General features: G+C 40.4%; 1 protein-coding gene across 8 annotated transcripts in view; it reads left to right on the forward strand.

Moving 5' to 3' along the window:
- The window catches only part of IKZF2 (IKAROS family zinc finger 2), a 121,440-nt gene extending 110,710 nt beyond the window's left edge, over positions 1-10,730 (forward strand). For all 8 annotated transcript variants that reach the window (XM_049800622.1, XM_049800613.1, XM_049800640.1 and 5 more), the window contains one exon: positions 136-10,730. In XM_049800622.1, the coding sequence (XP_049656579.1) occupies positions 136-860 (725 nt within the window). In that variant the 3' untranslated portion in view covers positions 861-10,730. The remainder of the gene's footprint in view (positions 1-135) is intronic.
- The last annotated feature ends 497 nt before the right edge of the window (positions 10,731-11,227 follow it).

Raw genomic sequence — 11,227 nt, forward strand, 5'->3', positions numbered from 1 at the left:
ATGAGGCTGACTTTGGACTCTGGGATGAATTTCACCCCAAGTCAGGGGGTTTCTGTCCCTCCCTACCCCTTTTACAGTGAAACCTTGGAGCGATTATGTTGATTTTTCTCATTCTGATTTGCTCTTGTCCCTTAGGTGAAAAGCTTATGAGATTTGGCTATCCAGATATTCCCTTTGATATGAACCTAACCTATGAGAAGGAGGCTGAGCTGATGCAGTCTCACATGATGGACCAAGCCATCAACAATGCAATCACCTACCTTGGAGCTGAGGCACTTCACCCCCTGATGCAGCACACACCAAGCACAATTGCAGAGGTGGCCCCAGTCATCAGCTCAGCTTACGCTCAGGTCTATCATCCTAACAGGATAGAAAGGCCTATTAGCAGGGAAACAGCTGACAGTCACGAGAACAACATGGATGGCCCGATCTCCCTCATCAGACCAAAGAGTCGAACCCAGGATAGAGAGGGCTCCCCCAGCAATAGCTGCCTGGATTCTACTGACTCAGAGAGCAGCCATGAAGACCGCCAGTCCTACCAAGGAAACTCTGCCTTAAATCCCAAGAGAAAGCCAAGCCCGGCTTATATGAAGGAGGACGCCAAGGCTTTGGATGTCACAAAAGCTTCTAAGGGCTCTTTAAAGGATATCTACAAGGTCATCAACGGAGAAGGGGAGCAGATTAGGGCTTTCAAATGCGAGCACTGTCGTGTCCTTTTCCTGGACCATGTCATGTACACCATCCACATGGGCTGCCATGGCTACCGGGACCCGCTAGAGTGCAACATCTGTGGCTACCGAAGCCAGGACCGCTATGAGTTCTCATCACACATAGTCCGAGGGGAGCACACATTCCACTAGGCCTTCTCATCCAAAGGGGACTTGTATGAAGTAGAAGAACTGCACATGAAGAAACACTGCACTTACAATCCCACTTTTCCTCAGACATTGAGACGCCTATTTTGTTGTTGTTGCTGTTGTTGTTGTTGTTGAATTATTATTATTAACCTTATTTTTTGTGAACCCAACCTCATTTGCTCTGCCCAGCTTAAGAATGGAAAGAAGGAAGGGAAGGGATAAAAGAGGGGTTTGTTGTTGCCGTCGCTTTTTGGTGAGTGACGCGCCTCACTTTCTGTGGGAATTGAAAGGCAGTCCATTTCTGTCTCAATCAGCTATACATCATGTCCTGTTTTGGAATATCGCTCCACCTTGCTAGGTGCTTTAAAGTCCCAATGAGATGCCACGCATTTACAATTTCAGATGAATAGGTAGAAACATTTCAGAGGAAAGCCTTTTTCAAACGTGTAGATACGGTGTGGGGTTTTAGTGACTGGAGGAGAAGGTGGGGGAACTTAATTCTGCAGAATGAACAATTATTTTTAAAGCAAAACTGTTAAGGATTTAGGAGCACGAGTCAAAGTTGATATTCCTTTCAAAATTACTTTCTAGGGTGAGCTGTTTTCCTGGGTTCAGTGTGTATTGCTCCTCTAGAATGTAAATTAAAAAAAAAAAAAAAAAAAAAAAAATTTATGTCCTAACACTGTACCACATTACAGCAGTTTAGTTTCATAAGTCTGAGGGCCTTCTGTGGTAAGTCTGAGGCTTTGTATTTTTATTTTCCTTAACTTATGAAGCACCTTTTTTAGAATTGTTGATTTGCTGTTACTCCATGCCCATGTGTTGATTCACTGGCTTCTTAGAGACCCTTGGGAGCCTTGCTTATTTAGTTGCACCCTATGTTTTAAGAAATAGCATTTAGAAATAACATTTAAACTTGCTTCTAGGACAGCAAGTGGCCTAGGAGTGGGTGAAAGAGTCTGCAGTTTATTCAAGAGGTTCTGCCGCTCTTCTGAAATAATTTTCTTTTAAAATTACAAAAGTACTAGTAGCAAAGTGTTCTTTAAATATAATTATATATCTATATATACCTATATAAATACTTTCTTATCACAGTGTTAACCTCTTGGCAACAGCCTAAACTAAGACTTGCAGCTGGGAAAATGCTAGCAGCCAGATCCTTGGCCAGCATTAATCCTCTTGGCCCCATTGAATTTAATGGAACTACCCCAACTACTTCAGCTACATCAGGATCTGAGCCCTGACCATTTTTTCTCTTGTTGACATCTTATTTGCTAATTTGCTGAACCAGTGACTTCCTTTTGGTTTTAAGTTATCAATTCTGCTTTAATTTAGGGGTGAAAGTGCTTGCAGATTTTGGTGGATAGCCTTTGCTCTTGGAGAGCACAGAAGCCCTGCAAACGAACAGATCGCATGTGACCTTTCCTTACTTCTTCAGAAAGTGATACATGGAGATGCAGGTGCTGTGCTTTGATTTGGATTTGCAGATTTCATTTTTATTCCTAATTCATTAATTTCACTGTAGGGAAAACAAATGGAGAAACCAACTCCAGAGCAAGTCCTTGAGCTACAGCCTGGACAAGAGAAAAAAACCACCAATCTCTTTTGTTTCCTTTCTTTCTCTCCCAATAAATAACAAAGACAGCAACCACCCAGTGAGCTGCAGGTTGCATCAGTAAAAATTGGGCTTAAACCTATGTGACAGATTGCCATTGAAACCCAACTGTTTGTACCAATCATAGTTGAAAAGTTGTTGTTTGGCAACAAGAGCACAGCTTGAGAATGGAAAGATCTGCATGGGTTTAACCCTTTCTGTGCACATGGTCTCCGTGCGCTTAGTGAGACCTTTTCCAAAGTATAAAGTTACTAAAGTATAAAAGAGAGAGCAAGATCAGGCCATAATGAATTCCCATCTGCTCACTTCAATCTGCGTACTCGATGCATATGCCAGTTTGCTGTTCGTTTTGAGGGTACTGGTTTTTTTCTTCTTCTCTTCCTAGACCTGGAGCATTTGAAAGTAGGAGCTGAGTGGTATTGATTGAAATCTTTTTATGGTGACATTCTTGGCAGCTAGAACCTGTGTTTAGAAAGGATACAGTAGATCATGGCCAGATTACCTGACGACTGCTTCCCAGCACTGAAATGCTATTAAGTAGGAGCTGGTAAAGTCTGGCAGTAGCCTATTAATTATAATACAATATGGAGAGAAATGTCATCTTGTGTAATGTGAGAGCTATCAAGGCTGGGAATATACGGGCTTTGGAGAGACAGATTTAAAGACCTATTCCCAACATTGTTCTTAATGTTGTTGGGTTCCTCCCCCTCCTTCTTTCTTCATCCTAATGCAGAGAAAACTCAGGCAAATGAACCGCTGCCGTCCTCCAGACCGTTCTCATTTTCTTGTGCTTGGTGCAATCAAAGGAGTGCTGAGGTGGGAAAGGTCTTTTAAGAACAATGTGCAAAGGGAATGGTGCTGGGCCTGAAGGTCACTAGGCTTGCATTGGCCTCCAGAAAGACGCATGCCTGAGCCAGAGAAAAGGGTTTCCAACAATCCCTTTCAGTCTCTGGGGGACAACACTCTGTTCTCCCCTCTGTGGTCAGTGGAAAGAACGTGGGCTATGGTTTCTTCGAATAGTTAGCACTAGGGAAAACGTGTTAAGAAATTCTGCCTGTGTTTGGAAAAGCACCGGAATACGGGAAAGGGAGAGAATCTCTTGTGGAATCTCTATCCGCAAATAAGTTAGCTGCAGTTATATCTGCAGTTTGTTAGTGTGCACTTTCATTCATTGATGATTCATTGGTACCTCCTGTAGTCTATATTCTGTAGATGTTGAAAAGATTGGGCGGGGAAGTTCAGTGGTTTTGTAGCTGGCTTCAGTTAAGCCCAACTTCTTGTTCCAATGGTAGCATGAGAGATCTGTATGTGAGCACTGCCATGTCCTGGTGTCACAGGCACAGAGAACTGGGGAGGCAGTAGGGAGACACTCTGGTTCAGTTATCTTCCAACAACTGCATTTTTTGGAGAGCAAGAAGCTGAGGGGTTGCATTAATTTTTATTTTCAATGTCCTTTTCTGAACACTCATTGAAGTTTTTCATCCTAGAGCCTGGGAAAGGAGAAAGATTAAATTCTAGTTCAAATTTAGAACAAAGTTTTGGACTAGCATTTATTTTAGCATTCACTTCCTACTGAAAATTATTGGAGGGTTTTATATAAAGCAGTTTGCCCCTATGTGGAAGTGTGCAAAATGGGGCCTCTGAGATTTTTTTTTTTCGTACTTGCTCTCTGTAGATTTCTAAGAAAAGCTCTTGAGTTTTGTCAAGTTCATTAGTCATTCGCAGTGTACAAGGAATTTCAGTAGATAATCCTTGGCCTGCGGATCCATTTGTTCTAAGTATTTGGTGTTGGAAATCGAACCTGGCTGATTTTTATTGGACTCTCTTGAAATTCTTGGAATCAGGTTTCCAGTTAAAAACATGCATTTGCAAATTTAGAATTGGCTTCCTGTGAGCATTCCCCATTTTCATTTATAAAACCCCCCCCCACGCCATTTCTGCACACATCCCTGCCAGTAAAACCTTTTGTGTCTTTTTACATCAAAAATGGCAAGATTCTGACTCAATTTAGAGTATTACAAGCCTATTAATTGAAAGAGAATTGTGACTCCTTATTCTGCTCTTGGTATGATCCATATTCTTGGAGCAAAGGGCATTATCTATATATCTGCTGTTATGGCCAATGAATTTTACAGCCACCTCTCTTTGCAATCATTTAGGAGTGCACATCAAAATATATAGCATTTTTCAGTAAAGCTAGCTCTTTACTCAATAACTTATGGGATTAAAACAATTTTATTCTCCTTAAAAAGTGCTTCCATCTATGATGTGATGTGAAAGGTGTCTAGGCATTAACCTCTATGGGTCTGTATCAGAGAGAAAGAATCTAAATTTGTTAATTGGCCTGATTTTTTAATGGTAGTAGTTTCTACAGTGTGAGGACAGAGCTCACAAAATAGCCATGTGGAACTAAAGTACATTTACTACAAGGTGAAGAAATTCTTAATCTTAAGAGTTTCCATATTTCTTTCTGTTTACAAGGGCATTCCTAAATTGGGGCTGACAGGCAAAAGAGGAGGCCAGGAATTAAACCAAACCCTTCAAAACTGGCCTTTAATAGGACATTATTACTGTTGTCTAGGTCCGGAGCTAGCTTGTTCGTATTTGAAAGAAGCCAGACAACTGACACTCCTTCCTCCAGAAAGAAACTTTGGAAATAATTTAGGGAAAGCTGCTTATTTCAGCCAAGGACAAAAGCCACAGTAATACAGTTCCTTTACTAGATAGTATTCCTTTCTTTAACTCTTTGTTGTGTGTTATAACATAATGAGGAGGGAGAAGGGAGGCTGCACTGATACCGGGGTCGCCTAAACTCAGTGCGGGATTTTAGGAAAAGTGGGATGAAATTGGCTTTGACACTATAAATTTGCATCTTAGCTTGGCTTAGTATCATTTAAAAACAAAAATGGATGGTAGTAATGGCCTGCGATCTAGGGCAGCTGGAGATTTTGAGAAAGTATATTTATATATATACGGTGTCATATAATTAGATATATGCTTTATTGTATATGTGCCTTTTTCAAATGCATTTTGGAAGTTTGTGATGTCATTCATGATATCCTACCATATCCTTTCAGAATGCAGAACGAAAACCAACCCAAAGTAAACATCCCTTCTCCTACAGAGTAGCGAGGCAGATCCCTCTCCCCTTCTGCACCTTCCTCGGCAGCTTGACTGAGAGAGAAGACTGTCTTAGTACTTTGCCATGAGATGTGCCGGACTCAGCTGGCTTTTGGGAGTGGGAAGGGCTGAAAATTACCCTAGCAAAGTGCATTCCAGCTATCCAGCCAGAGCTGGTCTTGGAGCCGGTCCCAACCAACATAGCATCCCCAGAGCGGCACCAAGACTTGCTGCAAAAGCCCCAGCTGCACACTGTCCTGTAGAATGCCAGGGCAGAAATCTCCTGTTTTCTTCCCCTCCACAGCTTTAAGTAAAGCAGGCTTGAAAATTGACTTTGCTGTGCTTTTAAGTTCCCACTTAGGAACGGGAAGCAGAATTTAAAGCACCTGCCACTTGCTTCAACCTGGAAAAAGAAATCCAGCAGGAACAAAAGTCCTTTGGAAATGGTTTGCAAGTTTGACCGTCATGCTTCTGCCGTCCTAATAATTGATGTAGAGATGAGAGAAGCCCATCTGTAGAAGACGTTATGGGGGTTTATTAGCTAGAACACTTTGGTGAAAAGCGCAGTGTTTGTTTTGGTACTTTTCTGGCAGGTTGGTGACCTAGTTTCAGATCTAGTTATTTACCCTGCACGGGTGCAACATCTAAGTGTGCCGTCAGGGGAGGTGACTAGATCAGACCCTGAGCCCGGCGGCAGCCCGGTGCCAGCTCCTTGGCACCTCCTCTGCTGGGGCCTGGGCGCATGGTGGTCACAGAGAGTATGTGGGAGGAGGAATTAGGTAGAAAAGAGGCAGAATTTGCTTTGTAGTAAATATATTCCCTTTTATCTCATTAAGAGTTCCTGTGAAGTATAGGCCAAGGAGAACATCACTGGTTTCTAATTTAGCCTCCTACAGCCATGCCTGGAAGCGTGTGATTTCTGTCCTTCTCCACTGAGGCTCTGAAGTGAATACAGGACAGTCAGGAGGAGGTGGTGTGCTGACGTTTTGCCATGCTGCACACTAACAGGCCACGATAACAATAAAACTGGTATCTATTTAAATCACCTAGCTCTCCAGTTGATCATGCAGACAAGCATTCCCGGTTCTTGTTCGCTTCCAGCCTTCGGAAAGGTGGTTATTGGTATGCTCATGTGCATCCTCATCTGAGAGGATAACTGCCCATGCTCTCTCCTTCTGTAAAAACTTTTCCTTTACATACAAATCATGGGACCTAATTAATCAGTGCACCGAAATGACCATTTCAACAGACTTACATTGCTGTAGTGAAACCTAATACTATTAACAGTTACAAAAAAATACTGTGATGTATTTACTAGCAGTATGTGAAGTATTTTAACTGAATGAATGAAAACAAAGTTAATCAGATCGTGTGTCAAGAGGGGCGAAAGGGAGCAGCTTGACCCAAAGCTTGGGCTGATGATTCCTTCCTGCAGCAGGTGTTGTTTTAGGTGACTGCACTGCAGCCCAAGAAAACATTTGAGCACATGATTAGCCTCCTGCCATCCCTTCGATTAGATCTGGAAGTGCACAGGAGCTTTGCAGTTAACCATGTGCTTAATAATTACCATTATTTGTGAGATCGGGGACTTATTTGCTAATTGGTGCAGCACAGCACCTCTGATTAGTTCTCAGTCATCAGCACTAGGTAGCGGGGCTCTGTGGTGAAGACGCGTTCGCTTACATTTGTGTAGTAGCCTTAATCCCTCACACTCGGCGATACATGAATACCTGTAGCCTCTAGTCCGTGTTATCAATCACAGATAAAATATGGACGCCTCCCACAAGGTGTGGTGGAGAGGATGACTTTGTTATTGGCACAACAAGGCCAGTTTGCAGTAAATCAGGCCATTTAGTTTTACCTCAAGTGACATCGAATAAGAAAAGCTTCTTCAAGGGGTAGAGGTCACTGAATCCCCTACTATGCACTTACTGGGATTTGACATTGCTTACTGGAAATGGATGTTCATTCCTGAACACACTGTAACAAGGGAAGGACTTTTTGGTTATCTTTGTAGTTGTTCAGATTCTGAAACTGTGATCAATTATTTGACAAATTGTCAAGTGTCCTCAGAGCTTGAACATGTTCACTTCCTCTGCCATGTAGCAGTCTCCTCTGGTTTTCAGTGTTTTTTTCTTTCTCTCTCCCCCTTTTCCTTCTCTGAGCTTTAAGTCTGGGCCTGCTCTTATCTCCTGTAGCTTTGGGCTGTCTAGGGGTTTGGGGGTTTGTTTTTTGGTTTTGGTTTTTTTTTTTGTTCATTGGCTGTACAGTCTGTTTACATATTTTTGTACTCAAGTGTAGTTTTATATTAAAAACAGGAAAAAGAAAAAAAGATAGTTGATTTGAGAAAACAAAAAAATTAAGGTACGTACTCTTTGTAACACTTTAAAGATCTAGGGTACCTTCCGAGATAACTCCACAGTGATGTAATTATTATACTGTATATTTGCCTTCCTTTTTAGTTGGTTTTATTTTCTGGTTGTATTTTTTTTTTCTAAAATGTATATCTTTTTATGAGAAACTGGAAACTTTTAATGCAAATGTTTAGAAAGATTTAAAACTGTAAAGTAAAAAAAGTCATATAATTTTTTTTTCCTGTTGGAAGAAAATGCTTTAAAAAAGAGTTTTACTACTGCTGTATTCCAGGGTGGGGGTTACCAACCCCAGATTTGCTTCTTATGCTTCATTCTTGGATCCTGCTTTCTAAACGTACTTATTGCCGACATGGATGATTTGCTTATATTAGTTTAAAAAAAAATTCACCAACAAAATCACCTTTTTGGGTTATTTTTCTGTTCAAGTGCAATACTTTCCCTGACGTCTTATTAATGTACAGTGGTTTCTTTTTTCTTTCCTCAGTCCACACAAATCGGTGAAACAAAATATTCTGTCTTAAATACATTCAAAGATAAGGTTCATGTAACTACGTAAATTAAGATTGTGACTGACAAAAGGTGAGAAACTGTAACTTAAGACTAAAGCCCGTACCTTAACTCCTGCTTTTATTTGACATTGAAACACATCCAGTGTATGAATTAAGGACATAGCTGTTCTTACCTCTTCCTTTCTTTTCTTTTTTTAATTGGAGCTTTCTTTTTAAGAAAAGCACTTAATATTGATGTTTATTGAAAATAATTTAAAAAAAAAAAAGAAAAAAAAGATTTTTTGGTCTGATCCAAAACCCACTCAGTGGAGACTCTGGTTGACTTTGATAATGGATTTTGGATTAGGCCTAATCTCTTAGCTAGGGCAAAACTGCCATTTACTCTAATGGGAGAGATTTGCCTGCGTAAGAATTACAGGACTCATGTCCTTTATCTACCTGAGAGACCAGAAAAGCTTCTTTAGAGTTGTCCTTGTCTTATATAAGTTTAGATGGGACTTGTTTTACATATCATACATATTTATATATAGTGTATTTTTAATGCCTTTTTTTCCCCCCAGTAGACTGAAGCCGCTGTTCTGTAAATATGTATTTAGGTACGTAATTAAAAAAAAAAAAAAATCCTGTTCATATTTCTTTGAAAGGCAGTTACTGCGCATGCACAGTAGCCACTTTTGTCTTTTAAATTTGTATTTAAGATATTTCTTTTTAGTAATAACAAAGGTGACGAGACTGTATCCTATTCTGATTGATTGCCAAAATTGTTTCCCAGACTCTTGCATTTGGGTTCAAGAAGAAAAATGCATTCGGTGGGTGACTGTTGTGGTCGCTCACAGGTTCACGCTCCTTGGGCCAAATTCCAGTAACCTCACATAGGTTGTTCAAGTCCTCCCACAAATGGGGACTGCACTGAAGCAGTGGGATCATAGCAAAGCACGCACCATTTTGTGAGCATAATTTCAGGCTATCGGGTCTGACCCATTTGTCATGGCATCTTCCCTGACTCATACAGAGTTGCACTCTGCCCACTTTAGTGCTGTTTTCCTGAAACATGCCGGGTGAGTAATCTGGCAAATGATCACTTTTCTCCCAGGTTCAATTTTTTAGTTCTGTGACAGATGTTAGGAGCTCAAATTGAGGAATCTTTTAAACTAAAAAAAAATTTTAAAAAAAGAAAGAAAGAAAAATCGGAGAAATCAGAGTTTATTCCAAAAGCCAGTGAAGACATCGGGAATTGTCCCATTGCTTTACATGGTCATTGGAACATGCTCTTATAAAAGGAGTTCAGAAATGATCACTATGGCAGTGGTGCATGTGAGCAACCCTAATGTAAACCTATATCCTCCTGCTAAAAAAGTTTTGCCGCTATAGACTTGAACTATGGACTTGTTATTATTTTTTTTCTTCTTAGTATACATGCATACGTATGGTTCCACATCTGTATGCGTGTACTCTGTACATGTGTGAGTGTTGTACAGCCATGTGAGAGTGTGAGTCTGTATGTGTGTATAAAATAAAAGAAGCTGCAGAAACTTTGTAATACTTTGTGAAAAGGATTATATTATAAAGGTTTGTACTGTCTTGAGTGCACAGCTACTGGAATAAATGTAGGGAATCTCAGGAACAAGCATATAATTTGTCCAAGAATTATTTCTTCTCAGAAGTGTAAGTGCAGTTTTTAATTCTGTATATTATTTAATATTTTACCAATAAAAATAAACTTCTGACACGAAAGGGTTTTCCATTCAAGCTTTCTGGAAACATTGGTATATGCAAACACTTTCTTTCAGCAGGAAACATGCATGGCAATTTGGCACCTCAAAGGAATCGCATTTCTACCTGATAACAAATCCTATTAATTAACTAAAGAAACTGAATGCGTTATGAGTTGGGGTTATGAGTTTGGGTTATGAGACTGGTGAATTGGGTGCAGATCCACTTTTAATATTCATTGAAGCTAATGACATTCTTTTCATCACCTTCAGCCTGTGCTAGAGAAGTAGTCCCCCTAAGGTCCTACCATGTAAAATGGTGGCATCAGTCACCTGCCACTTGGTCTACCATGTTTTTGAAATTAGTTAGTGGCCCAAGGTCCAACTCTTTCTGGAAAACACTTGGACCGCATGAACAACTCCTTTGAACCCTTCCCTCAGCATAGGCTTTTGGCTGAGTTCCCCTTTGTCCTATCCAGAGGTGATCTTCCCAGTAGGGATTTATTGGGTAGTTCACATTGCCCAACTTGTTCTTTCTTTCATAATGCAGCTATCAATCTGGTAGCATTCACAGTACAAACTCTTCAAAATAAAAGGAAGATCTCGTGAAGCTTTGCAAGATGTTTGTTGTTTGTTTTAAGAACCTCTTGTAAATTCATGGTTAAAGATTAACCAGCCTCTCCCCGTAATAAAAGTGTTCATCATTTGACATGAGAATGGAAACTCCTCAAGATATTATCTGAATAAAACTTAATCTTTCTTTAAGTCATGTTTGATGTATGTTGTCTCCAAGGAATGCCTCTGTCCAATGATCAAAATTTCCCCTGTTTTCTTTTGGTCAGGGTTGCCAGATTACTGGTTTTGCTTCGAAAGAACCAAGATTCAGCTAATGGGACAGTCCAGATATTTAATGCATGGAGGAGAAATCACATTGTGCCATTGTAAGACAGAAATGACTGGCTTGACCAACTCAAGGTCCTGTCCCAAAACTTACTGCAGATGGTGATGCTCTTTTCAATGACTTCAGATAAGGGTCTGA

This window comes from Accipiter gentilis, chromosome 1 (genome assembly GCF_929443795.1).
Source record: "Accipiter gentilis chromosome 1, bAccGen1.1, whole genome shotgun sequence".
In the NCBI taxonomy this organism is placed as follows: domain Eukaryota; kingdom Metazoa; phylum Chordata; class Aves; order Accipitriformes; family Accipitridae; genus Astur; species Astur gentilis.